Source organism: Moschus berezovskii, chromosome 8 (genome assembly GCF_049115385.1).
Source record: "Moschus berezovskii isolate FMDL1 chromosome 8, NW_MosBer_1.0, whole genome shotgun sequence".
Taxonomy (NCBI): Eukaryota; Metazoa; Chordata; class Mammalia; order Artiodactyla; family Moschidae; genus Moschus; species Moschus berezovskii.
Genome location: NC_142467.1, coordinates 107,996,900 through 108,013,905, shown reverse-complemented (window position 1 = coordinate 108,013,905; position 17,006 = coordinate 107,996,900). Strand labels below are relative to the sequence as shown.

At 52.6% G+C, this 17,006-nt stretch overlaps 1 protein-coding gene across 6 annotated transcripts in view; it reads left to right on the top strand.

The window, feature by feature from the left end:
- Positions 1 to 227: 227 nt before the first annotated feature.
- Positions 228 to 17,006, top strand: part of BORCS8 (BLOC-1 related complex subunit 8) — a 31,646-nt gene continuing 14,867 nt past the window's right edge. For 2 of the 6 annotated variants that reach the window (XM_088839222.1, XM_088839220.1), the window contains exons 1-5: positions 1,028 to 1,103; positions 4,531 to 4,643; positions 5,100 to 5,164; positions 9,649 to 9,759; positions 11,542 to 11,617. In XM_088839222.1, coding sequence (XP_088695348.1) covers positions 1,067 to 1,103; positions 4,531 to 4,643; positions 5,100 to 5,164; positions 9,649 to 9,759; positions 11,542 to 11,575 — 360 coding nt within the window. In that variant the 5' untranslated portion in view covers positions 1,028 to 1,066 and the 3' untranslated portion in view covers positions 11,576 to 11,617. The other 4 variants (XM_088839223.1, XM_088839219.1, XM_088839221.1 and 1 more) reach the window with 4 other exon arrangements.

The window sequence follows — 17,006 nt, the reverse complement described above, 5'->3', positions numbered from 1 at the left end:
ATAAATGTCTGCTGTTGTTTTTTTGGGGAAGGGGGAAATCCCTAGAATGAGCGAGGGCTAAACAAAGATGTGATTGGCTGCATCCCACCCGCCCCTCCCAAGCCAATCCATCAGGGTCCACTCACCTCCAGCTAGCCTCCTCTGTCACCCGACGCCGCAAGTCAGGGTACCCCCAAACTTGGGGGCGCAACTCACAAACTTTTCTCTTCCAATTGATGTAAGGGGCAGCAAGATGGAGCCTGTACTGTATGCGCCTTTACTGCTTCTGCTGGGACGAGAGCAACTTGATACGCGACCGCTACCCCCACCCCGAGTTCTCCCACTGCGCCTGCGCACCCCCGCCCCCCGCAAAAGTGAGGAAAGGCTGGAGCAGTAGGAGCGGTTTCGGGCCCTTTAAGGCTTGGGGGAGGGCCGTGGCTTCCGCCGGGGCAAGAATTATGTAATTGCGCCTGCGCATTCCCGTCCCCGCCGCCCCGGAGGGAGCCTGGTAGGGTCGGGAGGGATGGGCGGGGCCTCAGAGGGCTCTCTCCCGAGTTCACGGCTCTCGTCCCCTCACCCGTAGCTCCGCCTACACGCTTTTCCTGACTCAGCCAATCGACTCCGCCTTCGGACAGACGGGCCGGGCTTTCTTTAGTAGGTGGGCGCCAGCGACTCCACCACTGCTGCCCCTTCTGTAACAATATCTCCTATTCAGGCGTGGGGGCTCAGGAGCCTCTGCAGGGATTTGGTAGCAGCAGTGGGGTACAAGTGCATGGAGTGTTTCCCGTTTTTTTGCCTCTTGAAAAGGGGTTCGGTAAAGGAGGGCACCCTTGCTCCTCCTCCTTCTGAGAGTCCCTCTTGGAGCTTCAAGGGGTCTCCGGCCCCTCTTCACTCACCTCCCGTTTGCTTCTTTCCCCAGTCTCTCACTCACGGCCCTTCTGTCTGGGTTGACTAAGAATCTAGACGGGAAGACCAATTAGTAGCGGAACTGGATAAGCGCGGCGTCCAGTTTCGCAGGGAAAGTTTAGGCAGTTGTCTCTACCCCCAGACTTCCGGTTCCGGTCTTCGGAATAGGACCGTGGCTACTATGGAAGAACCCGAGATGCAGCTCAAGGGGAAGAAAGGTGGTGTGGGCCCCTACGCGGGGCGGGGCGGAGGGGCCAAGGGCTCGTGGAAGGGCGATCTGAAGCGGGTGATAAGGGGCCACGGCGCTGAGGGAGCGTTTGGGGGCAGTGATTGAATTACCAAGAAATTCCGGCTCAACCGCTGGCTAGTTTTGAAACCTTTAGAGACTCTCTGTGCCTCGGTTTTGTCTTCTGTAAAATGGGGAGTATAACAGTCTCCTTGCCTCCTCCTTTAAAATTGTTAAGAGAATTCAGTAACCTGATATGTTCAAACATTGTGTTAAACACTGGAAGAATGCCAGGGGCGTGGCAGTTGTTGTGTGTAATGTTTGCTTTGTATTTAAGCATTTGTGTTTATTTGTTGTTGTTCAACCGCTAAGTCGTGTCCGACTCTTTGGGACCACCTGGACTGTAAGCCCACCAGGCTTCTCTGTCCATGGGATTCTCCAGGCAAGAATACTGTAGTGGGTTGCTGTGCCCTTCCCAAGTTGTACATATTTACATATTTGTAATCACATAGTTACAAGTTACAGAATGCCACAAGCTATTTTTAAAGTATCAATGTCGTTTTTAATTTGTTACATACATTATTGCTAGTTGTTTATTTACACGTCACAAATACATTTAATTCCACATCTTTCATAACAGCACCGCGAGGTGTAAGCTGTTACCACTCTGTTCATTTTCAAAGGGAGCAGCCCTAAGAGGGTAAGAGGAGGTACAGTTGGGAGGTGGCAGGCTGGGCTCTGCCTGAGTCAGGGCACAGTGGTGAGCTGGGCACAACCAAACTGGACAGTCTCAAGCACAGCCTCACTCGACTCCCAGACACCAGTAGGCTCTCCCTCACTAACTACACTGTCCTGGGCAGTGGGATGGGGTCCATCTCGGTAGCAAACCTTGAGGTGGGTTCTGTTATCCTCCGATTTTTCCAGATGAGGAAACTGAGGCTCAGAGATACTCCTGCCCTCACAAATCCCAAGTTTTAGGTAAACGTAAGGCACATCATGAGGAACGCTGGGCTGGAAGAAGCACAAGCTGGAATCAAGATTGCCGGGAGAACTATCAATAACCTCAGATATGCAGATGACACCACCCTTATGGCACAAAGTGAAGAGGAACTCAAAAGCCTCTTGATGAAAGTGAAAGAGGAGAGTGAAAAGGTTGGCTTGAAGCTCAACATTCAGAAAACAAAGATCGTGGCATCTGGTCCCATCACTTCATGGGAAACAGATGGAAAAACAGTGGAAACAGTGTCAGACTTTATTTTTGGGGGCTCCAAAATCACTGCAGATGCTGATTGCAGCCATGAAATTAAAAGACGCTTACTCCTTGGAAGGAAAGTTATGACCAACCTTCATAGTATATTAAAAAGCAGAGACATTACTTTGCCAACAAAGGTTCATCTAGTCAAGGCTATGGTTTTTCCAGTGGTCACGTATGGATGTGAGAGTTGGACTGTGAAGAAAGCTGATCGCCGAAGAATTGATGCTTTTGAACTGTGGTGTTGGAGAAGACTCTTGAGAGTCCCTTGTACTGCAAGGAGATCCAACCAGTCCATTCTAAAGGAGATCGATCATGGGTGTTCATTGGAAGGACTGATGCTAAAGCTGAAACTGCAATACTTTGGCCACCTCATGCTACGAGTTGACTCACTGGAAAAGACTGATGCTAGGAAAGGTTGGGGGCGGGAGGAGAAGGGGACGACAGAGAATGAGATGGCTGGATGGCATCACCGACTCTGGACATGAGTTTGAGTGAACTCCGGGAGTTGGTGATGGACAGGGAGGCCTGGCGTGCTGTGATTCATGGGGTCGCAAAGAGTTGGACACGACTGAGCGACTGAACTGAACCTAAGAAAGAATGAGAATTTTTACACCTTTCTGAAACTGACAAAACATTGGAAGTCAACTATACTCCAATGTAAAATTTTAAAACCGAATAAGAATTTAAGTATAAGGGAAATGAATTAAGTTCTGAGGTTGAGAGTGAGGTTGAAGGGACATCTGATTAAGCTTGGTAATTAGGGAAGGCCAGGAGGTGACATTTGAGCTGAGACATGAGGGGTGAAGGGAATTGAGAGGTGGGGTCGGAGGCAGTGTCATTGGCGGGATAAAGTACAAAGGCCTTGAGGTGGCAAAGTGTTCAGAGCTGTGCTGCAATGCTAGTCACAGTACTTATTCATATTTAAATTAATTAAAATTAGATAAAATTTAAATTTCAGTTTCTGAGTCACATTTCAAGTGCTCAGGAGTCGAATATGACTAGTGGCTACCATATTGGGCAGTATAGATTATAGAACCCGTCCATCATCTCAGAAAGTTCTTGTGGAGAGTGCTGAATGTCCATGGAAAAGCCTTGAGGCCATTGTGCCTGGGGCAGAGGGCCAGGCAGGTGGTGGTGGGGTCGTGGTAAGAGCAAGCAGAAGATGCAGAGCCTTCTGGGCCATGTGAAGCAAGGCAGATTTAATTCTCTGGCTGATGGGAGTCATGGGAGTGTTTCAACCAAGGGAGAGACCTATCTGATATGTTTAGTAGGAGCTCGTCTCGTCTGTTTTGTGGGGATTGGATTGTTGGCAGGAAGGGGAGTGGGGAGACCAGGGAGCAGCTAAGTTTGGGTTCTAGGTGAGAGACAGCTATGCCTGGACCAGTAAGGGCAGTGCAGTGGTAAAAGTGGGTGAGTTTTGGGCTTTGTTTTGTGACTGAACAAGCAGGAGCTGCTCATTGATGGGGTAGGAAGGGCAGAGACCACCATCTGGCTTCTGTTTTTGAGGCAGACCCTGGGATAAGGAGTTGTCTCTAAGTATCTTACTAAGAAAGCCCCACAGAGGACAGGGGGAAACAGGACAGGGTTGGGGAGGAGGCTGAGCAAGCAGCAACTTCAGGTAGAATCCTGCAGAGGGGAGCCACGGTCCATTCCCATAGGGGAGCTTATGGGGATGAGTCACACCTCAGAGTTGTTTGAACACTCAGCATGGGCTTTCCTCCCGCTCTGTGGTCAGTCATGGCCTAGAGCCATCCACCCATGTAAACTTGCAGGCACTTTTGGGTCCAGCAGCCAGTGGGCATCTGAAGAAGAACCTCTGATTTTGTCACGGGTAAATGAAATATGAATGAATCTGAGCAGGTGCCAACAAGCAAGTAGCTTTAGGAAGGGAAGGATCGAAAATTCACTGGATACATTAATGTCATCAAGACTGAGGCCCTTCTGTGACTCCCAGATGGAGTTGTGTGGCCCTGCTGTGGTCACTTCCAGCCCATCACCAGGGCCACGGTGACCCAGCTGGGAGGGATGCTGGGCTCTCGTCTCCTCTGGGTGGACTCATGGGTCGAGCAATCAGGAGTCTAATGCTTTGTCTCCTTGATCCCCCGTCAACCCTCTCCCCTCTCCCCACCGGCCCCACTTTGCCAACTGTCCATCCTGGACCCAGTTACTGACAAATTCACTGAGAGCGTCTACGTCCTAGCCAATGAGCCATCTGTGGCCCTGTACCGGCTGCAGGAGCATGTGCGCCGCTCTCTGCCGGAGTTGGCCCAGCACAAGGTGAGTGTCCTGCCCCAGAGGCTGAACTCTCCCAGGGTCTGCACCTTGTGAGCGGGGGCCTGCTAGGTGGAGCAGGGGCTATTGGTGCAGGAGTCAAAGCCGGGACATGAGCAGGGAGGTGCATGGTCACTGACCCAGCTTGGGGGGTGGATTTGGAAGAAGAAGGTGCTGCGTCTGCTGTGACCCTTGTGGTGAGAAGGAGGCAGCCACATGAGGACCCAAGGGAAGGATGTGCCAGGCAGAGGGAAAAGACTGTGCAAAGGTCCTGAGGTGTAGTTGCCAAGTGTTCACAGAAAACTCAGACTAAGGAGGGGTGGGGGTTGCCGGAGTAAAGATTGGGGCTGGAGGGGGCTGATCTCTGCAGCCATGGTGATTAGCCTTCGGGTACTCCGTTCCAGAGAACTGGGAGGAAGGAGGTAACAGCCAGTCCTGCTCACAGCTCCCCATCCTCTGCAGGCTGACATGCAGCGGTGGGAGGAGCAGAGCCAGGGAGCCATTTACACTGTGGAGTATGCCTGCAGGTGAGTACCGTGGCCTCCCCACTGCCCGCTTTGCCCCACTGTGGCCCGGGTGTTCAGCTGCCTGCTGAGCCCTGGCCTGCCAAGCCCACCTGAGTAGGTGCAGGTGGAGCTCACCTCACCTGGCCACAGGGCAAAGTTCCAGCCCAGACCCGTGCTTCTCACTATTTGACTGATCCTCAGGTGTCTCGGTCAGGCTTCTTCCTGGTTCTCAGAAGCCCCCACCATCTGTCACAGGAAGGGGTCATAAGGATTCCAGGAGGTGCCTCAAGAGGCCAGTGTTTCCCACCCACAGTCAGGACCACAGACTGGCTGGTGGGGTGGATGGCAGCTGGGGGTAGTGCCCAAACACAATACTGTTTATTTTTATTTCTTTCTAATTTTTTATATTGTTGTAAGAGACGCATAAGTAAAATTTATCTTCTTAACCATTTTTAAGTTCAGTGGTATTAAATATATTCATAATGCTGTCCAGCTATCCCACCACCCACTTCCTGAGTTCTTTTCCTCTTGCAAAACTGAAACTCTGTCCCTGTTAAACATGAACTCCCCATTCACCATCCCCCATTCCTGGCTCCTGCCATTCTGCTTTCTGTCTAAAAATCTGACTCTTCAAGGGACCTCACATTAATGGAATCATACTTTTTTTTTTTTGTCTTTTCATGACTGTCCTCTTTCACTTAGCACAGTATCTTCAAGGTTCATTCACGCTGTAGCCTGTGTCCGAGTTTCCTTCCTTCTTTAGGGCTGAATACTATTCCATCCTATAGATGGACCACGTTTTGTTTATCCATCCACCTCTTGGACATTTGGGTTGCTTCCGTGTTTTAGCTACTGTGAATAAAGTTTCTGTGACCATGGGTATACCATTTGTTATTTGTGTTTTCTTGTTTGCTTCAGTTCAGTTCAGTCAGTCGCTCAGTTGTGTCCGACTCTTTGTGACCCCATGAATCACAGCACGCCAGGGCAGTTCACTCAAACTCATGTCCATCGAGTCGGTGATGCCATCCAGCCATCTCATTCTCTGCCGTCCCCTTCTCCACCCGCCCCCAATCCCTCCCAGCATCAGAGTCTTTTCCAGGGAGTCAACTCGTCGCATGAGGTTGCCAAAGTATTGGAGTTTCAGCTTTAGCATCAGTCCTTCCAATGAACACCCAGGATTGATCTCCTTTAGAATGGACTGGTTGGATCTCCTTGCAGTACAAGGGACTCTCAAGAGTCTTCTTCAGCACCACAGTTCAAAAGCATCAATTCTTCGGGGATCAGCTTTCTTCACAGTCCAACTCTCACATCCATACTTGACCACTGGAAAAACCATAGCCTTGACTAGATGGACCTTTGTTGGCAAAGTAATGTCTCTGCTTTTTAATATACTATCAAGGTTGGTCATAACTTTCCTTCCAAGGAGCAAGCGTCTTTTAATTTCATGGCTGCAATCAGCATCTGCAGTGATTTTGGAGCCCCCAAAAATAAAGTCTGACACTGTTTCCACTGTTTTTCCATCTGTTTCCCATGAAGTGATGGGACCAGCTGCCACGATCTTTGTTTTCTGAATGTTGAGCTTCAAGCCAACCTTTTCACTCTCCTCTTTCACTTTCATCAAGAGGCTTTTGAGTTCCTCTTCACTTTGTGCCATAAGGGTGGTGTCATCTGCATATCTGAGGTTATTGATAGTTCTCCCGGCAATCTTGATTCCAGCTTGTGCTTCTTCCAGCCCAGCGTTCCTCATGATGTACTCTGCATATAAGTAAATAAGCAGGGTGACAATGTACAACCTTGACGTACTCCTTTTCCTATTTGGAACCAGTCTGTTGTTCCATGTCCAGCTCTAACTGTTGCTTCCTGACCTGCATACAGGTTTCTCAAAAGGCAGGTCAGGTGGTCTGGTATTCCCATCTCTTTCAGATGTTTGCTTACCTTTCTGTAAATACACAGAATTTTTAACCCCAAGTGAAAGATGCACCCGATAATAAAAAGCGGCAGTTGGTGTTTCTCCCCGTTCTTGCAGCTTTGCCGGCCTGCCTCCTGTGCTTCTGTTGGCTCCCCATGACTGTATTTCATGTCCAGGCTTGTTCCATTTGCTTTAGGAGTTGGTGACTTAGGAGTGCTGTTTGCTCCTAGTGCGGGCTATAGGTTGTTTTGGTGGAGGCTAGACACTCCCCAGCAGTCCTTGTCAGTGGCACTGTGGGATTTGCCTGCCTGTGTCTGTTTTATAGTCAGAGTTCCTTGACAGAAAGTCCTGTTGCTGGGAGTTCTGCCATCACCAGCCTTGACCCCTCCGCTGGGACTGGAGAGTGATTCAGGCTGATGGCATCTTCCTGGGGATTGTGGTCACAAACAGTCTTCTCAGCTCCAGGAAGAGTAGAAAAGATAAAGGAGTTTTTCTTGCAGCTACTAAGTAGTTCCTGGTCAGCCAAGATCCTTTCGGCCCAGGTTTGGGACTTCCCGGGTGGTCTAGTGGCTCCCAGTGCAGCAGGCTTGGGTTTGATCCCTGATCCGGGAGCTAGCTCTCACAAGTCGCAACTAAGAATTTGGATGCTTCAACTAAAGATCCTGTGTGCCACAACTTAAGACCTAGCACAGCCAAATAGAAACAATTTTTTTTTAAAAAAAGGCCCAGGTTTAAGGAAGAACAGATCAAAGTCTGTATTTTCTCCCAGTTCCTCTAGCTGCCCTGTCCATTGCAGGAGCTTGGACCCTGGTTGGCTGTTTACAGTTATATTTTAATGAAATAAAATGAAAGATTCAGCTCCTCAGTCTCACAAGCCACACTTTGTGTTTAACAGCCATCTCGATGGATAAAGAATGTGTCCATCATGTTCCAGAATGTTCCATTGGACTGCCTTGTGGTAGGCAGGGGGCCAGTCTGCTCTGAACTCTGAGCACTTCTCTTTAATGAGATGTAAATTTCTCTAATGCTGAAAGACTGTTTCCTATGGACATGAAAGTGCCCTTTTAGTTCTTTAAAATGCCTTATGCAGTATTAATGGTTAGTGTGAAACTGGAAGATACTATATGGTCTGTTGGTTGGGCCAGTTGTGAACTTGTGTTAGACAGCTTTTTATCGAAGTGGACAGATGCTAGGAAGGCTGACTGCATTTGGTGGTGTCAGGTGAGCAAATGGACAGTCTGGATTTCAGCCAACGCTCCCCTCCTTTGATCTCATGGCCATTTTCAAGCAGGTCCTTGACTGATAATGAATGGGAATGACTTCTTTGTCTTTAACAGAAGGACTTGAAAATGACCCTTTTATTTCTACTGCAGGTGTCATCACACAGGCAATTTTCTGGCCTTAGTGATGCCCCAAGAGGTTTGGTGAGCATTTCCTGTAGTGCTGTTGGGAGCAACATTTTCATTAGACAGTCATCAATGTGGCAGCAACGTCAGAGCTCAGCACAGCTTTGCAGTACTCCCTCTCTAACGGTGCTGAGTCTAAGCTCACTTTAAGTGCTTTTCACAGTCCAGCTGACAAACTTCCTTTAGAGGGAGGAATAGGTTACCTAAAAGGAAAACATGATATTTTAAAAACTGAAAGCTGAGTGCTTTCATTTATGCTTGTGAACTGTGGTGTTGGAGAAGACTCTTGAGAGTTCCATGGATTTCTAAAGGAAATCAGTCCTGAATATTCATTGGAAGGACTGATGGTGAAGCTGAGGCTCCAATACTTTGGCCACCTGATGCGAAGAACTGACTGACTGGAAGAGATCTGACCTTGATGCTGGGAAAGATTGAAGGCAGGAAGAGAAGGGGACAACGGAGGATGAGATGGTTGGATGGCATCACCAACTCGATGAACATGAGTTTGAGCAAGCTTTGGGAGTTGGTGATGGACAGGGAAGCCTGGCGTGCTGCAGTCCATGGGGTCACGAAGAGTCAGACACGACTGAGCAACTGAACTGAACTGATTTTATTTACACAAGAACTTTGCTACACATGCAGGCTTTCTCTGGTTGCGAAGAATGGGGGCGACTCTCTAGTTGTGGTGCTCAGGCTTCCCGTGGTGGCTTCTCTCTTTGCAGAGCACAGGCTGTAGGGTGCATGGGCTTCAGGAGTGCTAGCACACGGGCCCGAGAGTGCCTCTTCAAGCGGTTGCGGTGCATAGGCTTAGTTGCTGCAAGGCATGTGGAATCTTCTCGGACCAGAGATCAAATCCATGTCCCCTGCATTGGCAGGCAGATTCTTACCCACTGTACCACCAGGGAAGTCCAGAGCATGTTATTTTTGAGGTCATCTTTGAGTGCTTATAGCTCCTTCAAAGCATTAAATGGTCTAGCAGCCATCAAGCAAAAGTTGTATCTTGCCATCCAGTGTTCTGGTCCATAGGGAAATCTAAACTTTAAGCACACAGTGAGCCCTCAGGGAGGCCCATGGAATCCCCCAGCAGCTGGACAAACCACTGGGCCAATGCGGGTACCCACTGAGATCTGGTTACAGGTGTCCACTGGTCTGGTCTGGTGCCGCTGACTGGGTCCCCCCTCCCATTTCAGTGCGGTGAAGAACCTTGTCGACAGCAGTGTCTACTTCCGCAGCGTGGAGGGTCTCCTCAAACAGGCCATCAGCATCCGGGACCACATGAACGCCACGGCCCAGGGCCACAGGTAGCTGCTGGGACTGCCCGCCCCTGCTGCCCTCAGCCTCCTTGCTGCAAGGACCTTCGCTGCTCAGCCAGGAACTACACCTTCTCACTCCTTAGATAACTCCCTTTCTTGGTCCTGCGGTGGCCGGTGACTTCCTTTTATCCTTTGCCGTCTGTGGAGGTAGTTGCCTCAGTCCGCACCCAGCTCCTGCACGCTGCTGTGTGCTTGGGCTGGGTGCTGGAGGCATGGCAGTGACCGAGACAGGTTTGTTCGCGGCCTCAGGGAGAGGCACAGAACAACCAGATAGACACGGAACACACAAGAACATTTCAGATACGTGTGAAGGAGGAGAATGGGCCCCCTCTGAAGAGGTGGCAGAGATGCAAACAGAGGCTTGACCAATAAGCAGACAAAGGTGACCATGGGTGGGTGTTCGGTGTGGCAGGGGCGGGGCAGAGGCCCTGGGCGTGGTGAGCTGGCTGTGTTGGAGGAACATCCAAGGCAGTTGTAACTGGAGTGGGTGCAGGCGGGGAGACGGGGCTAGGGAGGTGGGCAGGGGCCTTGAGGGCCACAGGGAGGGTGTCCAGAGCTGAAAGAGGCCTTGAGCCGATGACCAGATGGTCCAAGCGTGAAAAGTGCTTACAGTTCATACATAAGGGGGAGAAGTAGCTCTTTTTGGTTTTGTTTTCATTATAACTTAATAAACATGCATTTGAACACCCATGTACCTGCCTTACCACTTCGCAGGTGGCTCAGTTGTAAAGAATCCACCTACCAAGCAGGAGACACGGGTTTGATCCCTGGGTCGGGAAAATCCTCTGGAGTAGGCAGTGGCAACCACTCCAGTATTGCTGTCTGGAGTACTGGAGTACTCCATGGATGGAGGCGCCTGATGGGCTACAGTTCCTAGGGTCGAGAAGAGTCAGACACAGCTTAGCGACCAAATGGCGGCAGCAGCCCCACCTGCTGTAAGCCGTCACTCAGCCTTGAGATGGGTCTGACTCCTGCAGTGTGGGGTTCTGGCATGCCTGTCCCCCACAAGGCTTTAGAAAGGAAGAAAACACCTTTATGTTGCTGTGTGTGAAAACAGACATAAGAACTGTCAAAACCGAAAAAACCTTGCATATATGTAAGAAGGGATATGCAGTGACCTGCCCTCTGAGGGTAGCATGAGTGGGGTTCTTGGGGGTTTACCAAATCACCACCTGGCTTCTCTGCCTCGGGTGGGTGACAGCCACTGGGACTGGAGTTCACCGCAGCAAGCTTTGCACAGTACTCCGCGACTTCACTTTCACTTTTCACTTTTCGTGCATTGGAGAAGGAAATGGCAACCCACTCCAGTGTTCTTGCCTGGAGAATCCCAGGGACAGGGGAGCCTGGTGGGCTGCCGAATATGGGGTCGCACAGAGTTGGACACGGCTGAAGTGACTTAGCAGCAGCAGCAGCCCCCACAGCAGGGCCACAAAACCAATAGCTTCTACTTTCAGCTCAGTTGCCCAGCTGCTTCCAAAAGCCCTGCTTGTGCCCCTGAAAGACATCAGCAGCAGCTTGGGTAGTAGCTGCTCACCCCCTCTTGCCTCTCTTCGCAAGCCCCAAGGATTTGAAGCTCCCAGACCTACACGAGACCCAGCCACAACCTCTGAAGTGGGTAGCTGGTCCTATTTTTGCAAAGGATACCCTGAAGGCTCAGGCCAGGAGTCCTGGGAGACTGGGGCGTGACCCCAATGTGCAATCCAGTCTAGCCAAGCACGCCTCAGGGCCTTGGACCTCAGCCTCATAGACGCTGCACATGTTTTGTTCCAGCCCTGAGGAACCGCTCCCACCCTCCTCAGCCTGATCCTGGAAGAGACTTTGAGGAGCTTCAGCCCCTCTGGCCCAGGTCAGTGCCAAGTGGACCTGGAGCCTCTCTGCTCCGTGCCCTGAACTAACCCATCCTCTCAGCATCTGAGAGGGGACCTGCTTGACTAACCACTGCGGTTTTCTCCCTGGGCTTGCAATGGTTTCGTTTGTGGGAAGCTAGTGTTCTTGCCTGGAGAATCCCAGGGACGGGGGAGCTTGGTGGGCTGCCGTCTATGGGGTCACACAGAGTCGGACACGACTGAAGTGACTTAGCAGCAGCAGCAGCAGAGGGTAGGGGCACCTGGTGCCCTCTGTTGCACAGGGCTGTCGTCAGCCCATCTCCCTGGTGTTCTGTCGTCTTCCTGCCTCTCTTCCAGGCCACAGGCCCTGTCTGGATCCCAAGGGCGCCTGCCCCTCAGGAAGAGCAGAGCCCCATTTTCGCTACCCTCCGTGTGCCACCTGCTTGCTTTACCCTCACTCACTGTCTCAGGCAGAGCCCGGCACGGCAGTTACCCACCCGGCTCTGGAATCCTCTTTCTACTGGCGACCTGCTGTGTGACCCTGAGCAAGTCCCTCCCCATTCTGGTCTCTGCCTTTCCCTTCTGTCACAGTGGTTCATTAGCGGCAGAGAGGACATCAGTCAGCTACTGCTGCATGACAAACTGTCCCCAAACTTAGCAGCTTATGACACCAATCATCTGCCAGCTTACAGTTCTGCAATTTGGGCTGGACTCAGCCAGGCCGTTTTGCTGGGCTCACGTGGGGGCCGTTCGTGGCTCTTGATGGGGTTCTGTATTCTGAGGTAACCTCAGCGCCGCCTGGTGTTGGGGGGAGTATCTGGTTCTCCTTGTGGACTCTCGCGGGCCAGCCCAGGCTCCCCTGGTGCTTGAGTGCCTGGTGTGCACACGCTCCTTCAGCCTTCCCTTGCTGCACGGTTACGGGTGTCCCATTGGTCAAGGCCAGTCATGTGGCCAGGACCGGGACCAATGGGAGAGCAGGAGGGCTAGTACCGGGAGGTGTGGTTGACCATCTGAGGAGAGCATGGCACCAAGACTGGCCTGGCGTCTTGTTATTCTGTGCTCATGCAGGGTGGACACAGGCAGATTGGAGGTGCCCGAGGGACTGACCGTGCCCATGGCTTGTGGAGCTCTCAGAGCCTCCTGCTCATTTGCCACGGTGTGCTCTTGTGCTGCGGAAGTCTCAGAGGGTCAGGGGAGGCCTGGGTGGGGACAGAGACCCCTGTGCCTCCTCGGGCAGCAGCCCTGAGTGCCAGGAGGTGGCAGCGTTCATGGGTGTGCAGTCAGAGTTCTTTGGGGGCCCCTGCCATGTGCCAGGTTTGGCTCTGGCTGTTGGGTTAATGAGGAACTCTACGGATTGTGGGGTTGTTCAGGGGACCCCTGGGAGGGCCTGAGCAAGAATGGCTGCCAAGGGGGTCAGCAACCCACCCCATTCCACCACCCAGTGTTGCCCACCGCCCCTGGACCCACACGCCCCCATCTCCTGCATCCTGTGCCCTGGCCCCACCCACCCTCGCGCCTCAGGAAGCTGCCCTGCTGCCCCTTCTATCCCCTCCACACCCAGCGTGTTTCTCCTGCGCCTGCCTGGAGGCTCCAGGCCAGCCGTGAGTGCCCTGAATCATCTGCTGTCCCCTGACTGCTGTACCCCTGCAGAACAAAGTGCTCTGTGGTGCCTCCTGATCCCACCTTTGTCACCACAGACCCTGCTCTTCTCCCCAGAATTCCCGCCGCACACCCCCTCTCAGAGCCTCCGCTGCCACTGTTGCCCAGAAGGCTCCCCACAGGGTTGTTGGTGGCCTTTCACAGGGCCAAGTCTTAGTCTCCCCTGCTTCTCCTGGCCCAGGGCCCTGCACACACCCCCATTTTGCAGAAGAGGAAACAGGCGTGGAGACGCAAGGTGGGGTCAGCATCGTGACCGGAAATGCCGGGGTCCACACCCAGACTCTCTAACTCCCAGCACTTCACCTCTTCTCTTGGCCCCACCCAGGATCCTGCTTCAGATGCCACCTCATCGGGGCTCCCCTGAAGCCCTGGGGACATCTCAGAGCTCACCTTGACCCTCACCTCTATCCCTATAGCCTGACCAAAGCTGGACTCTTTGACACAACCTTGTGGGACTGGACAGGGACCGAAGACCAAGCAAGTGTGGCTGGTGCATCCCTCCTGCCTCTGGGCCAGCCATGAACGTTCTGAGATGAGCCTTTGCTGCCCTTGGATTCTTACCCGCCCCTCACTGGCCTGGACATGGCCACGGCCCCTCGGACCAATAACTGCTGCCACAACCACACACCTGCTGTGTGTCCAGCTCTGTGCCGGGTACTTCAGTCATCATTCATCCTGACAGCCCTGTAAGGGAGTTGTCACCCCAGATACAGATGGGAGGAGAGAGGCTCTGAGAGGCGGCGCCACTTGTGCAGGGTGACACAGATAGGGGAGAGTAGACCCTGGTCTGGTGTGGTCCCAGCCCTGCCTCTGGCTTGCTGGATGACATGGGGCCTGGCTCGAACCCTCTCTGGTCCTACCTTTCTCCATCTAGACAAGAAAGTGTGCACGGGAGCCTTCTCTACAGGCTGAGGCGGACATTTGTGTAACTGCCTGCCTGGACTGTGTTCTACCTCAAACAGAAATGCCCACCCCAAGCTCCAGCCATATAGAGAAGACACCCTGACCCCAGGGGTAGGTGTGGGACCCTGGCCTGGCTAACAGAGCGCCCCATCTCCCAGGTCACATTGCTTGGTTTGAGATGGGCACATAATCCAACGAGGGGTCTTCCCTGAAGATTTTGCTGGAAAAGTACAAAAAGTACCATCTTCTTTTGGGGGTTGGTAAGCTCAGCAGATAGAATGGATCTAGCTGTACCTGACACTAGAAAAATCTTAATTCTTCAGTTTCATGAGTCCCTAAAGTCACTGCATTTGCCAAGATTGATCTGAGTCTGTTTCTGCTGACTTGAGGGTATTCCAAGCCTGGGAGATCAGGGCCCCTGGTTTGTACGGCTCCAGGGTCAGCTGTGTGCCAACACAATGCCCAGCAATATCTATCAGGACGATCAGAATGGAGTTGAGGGTACAGCCAGGATGGGCCCCAGGCGCACCGCTCTGGGAGCATCCCCCAACTTGGCGCTGTGAAGTGGTTGGGAGGGGTGGGGTGCAGAGAGGGTCCCGGTGGGGTGTCAGGGCTGTAGAGGGGCCTGCGGGCCTGGGAGGAGGTTTAGGGACCCTGGAGGTGTTGAGAAATAACTGCCTCCCACCATCAGGAAATGGTCAGCCCTCCCTCTTCTCTCCTAGGGTATCCTGGGGGTCTGTGTGCAACCATTCTGTCTTCCCTCTGCCCTAGCTCAGTTTAGAGGGACGAGCCTCAGGTTCACTATTGTAGGCCCTGACTGGTGTGTAGTTGGCCCCCCGAGACACTCTCTCTTCATCCACTCTGAAGGCACCTCTTGTCCATCTCTCCTTCCACCATGATGCCATGTATCCAGCAAACACTGATCTGTCTGAGCTAGGACCTGTCTACCCCAGGGGATGCCCTGATGAGTCAGACAGACCAACCCTGGCCCCAGAGCTCAGACCCACTAGACAGCTTACTGATGTAATTTTATGAATCCGAGGGCCAGCCTTGGATGGTTCAGGCTAGTGAGCTAGTGGGTAGCAGTCATGGGGTGCCCTAGACCTTCCAAGGCTCCCTATCACCCACAGCCTCTGAACACGACTTCAGCCAGTGACTAATAGTACTCTCAAAGAGATCTGTGCAGGACTGTGGGTTGTCAGATCCCACCACCACCCCAAGTCCTGTGCACACAGGGGGTGTGATTAATTGTGCCTTTCATTCGTATGGCCAATTTGCCCTTCACTCCTGGCAGACGTCCCTGGGGCTTCCCTCATAGCTCAGTTGGTAAAGAATCAGCCTGCAATGCAGGAGACCCGGATCGGGAAGATCCCCTGGAGAAGGAAATGGCAACCTACTCGTTTTCTTGCCTAAAGAATCCCATGGATAAGGGAGCCTGGCGGCCTACAGTCCATGGGATCAATGGGGTCGCAAGAGTTGGACACGACTTAGCGACTAAACCACCACCTGGCGAACGTCCCACCCGCGATGACCGCCAGGGGGCGCAAGAGGCAAAGCCTTGGCGGGGCTCTCCGCCTCTGGGCGGTCATTGTCCGCAGTCTTGGCAGATCCTGGAGAGTGCAATGTGACCCTCTGCCCTTTTTCACCTCATGCGTCCTTGCTCCAGTTATCCAGAAAGTGAATTAAAACTTCGAGAGGCCACTACCCAGAAACACCTCGCATCTGCCCCCATGCACTAGTGGCCTTATGTATTCACCAGATTGGAGGGTGTGGGCAGTCCCTGGCTCACCAAGACTTGCTCTCGGAAACAACCTCCTCAAGCCAAGGGACATTCAAGTAGGGGTCCTAGCGCCCGCAAGAGTGGAGGTAACCTGGAAGGGCTCCCTGGGTAATGTGTGGGACCCCTCTTTCTGATCTCTGGATGGAGTAAAAGGAGGCCTGAGAAGGCAGCGACTTGCCAGCGGTTGGTCTACGGTGGTCAGAACAGGAATCAGACGTGAATTTTGACTTTCTGTTTTTAGCCCCTGATCCAAATCCTGGTCTTTATTTCACTCATGCTCTGCCCTCTCAGAGGGTCCTGCCCCTGGGAAGCCCATTGCCAGCCCCACCTCATCCCTCAAGCAAGGACCCTGGTTGCCCCAAGGTTGGACCCCAGGCCCCTAGACTACTCAGAACCTCTCCAGTGTTTCAAGAAACCCATGAAAACACCCCTTTTATGTTACCACAACACACGGCCCAATCGCAAGGAGATCCCCGACTCCAGGAGATGATGAACACAGGCATTTCTGAACCTCTGGGCCAGCGCTGAGGTGCAAAGAGGGATGGGGGTGTCAGAACACCAGATGGAGGGGGGATAATGAAAGCTTTTGGAGGAGGAGGGCGGTATTGGAGACAGAGCTTGAAACACGTCTACCCCTGAGGAGGCACCACTATTGTCCCCATCTTTCACATGAGCAAACAGGCTCAGAGGAGTGAAGTGACTGGCCTGAGGTCACACAGCGAGTGGGAGTCAGAGCGGGGTGGGGGGGAACCCAGGGCCCTTGAAGCCTGAAGCCCTACCCACTGAACCATACTGCCCTTACCATGGAGGAGCCGTCAAAGGCTTCCACTGCTGACATTCTGGGAGAAGATATGGAGAAGGGAGACTTGGGGGGAGCAGCCTCTACAGCCCCTTACCTTCCCACCCCAGTCCACCTTCCCCATCTACCAGGCCCTCTTCCCAGATCTCCCTCTCCAGCCTTTTCTATTCCAATCTCCCCTGAAATCTCCCTTTCAATGCCCAGTCTCTTACTCCAGCTCCTAAGAGGGTCCCCTCATCAGAAAAGATTGAGGTCAAGGTTCCTGATT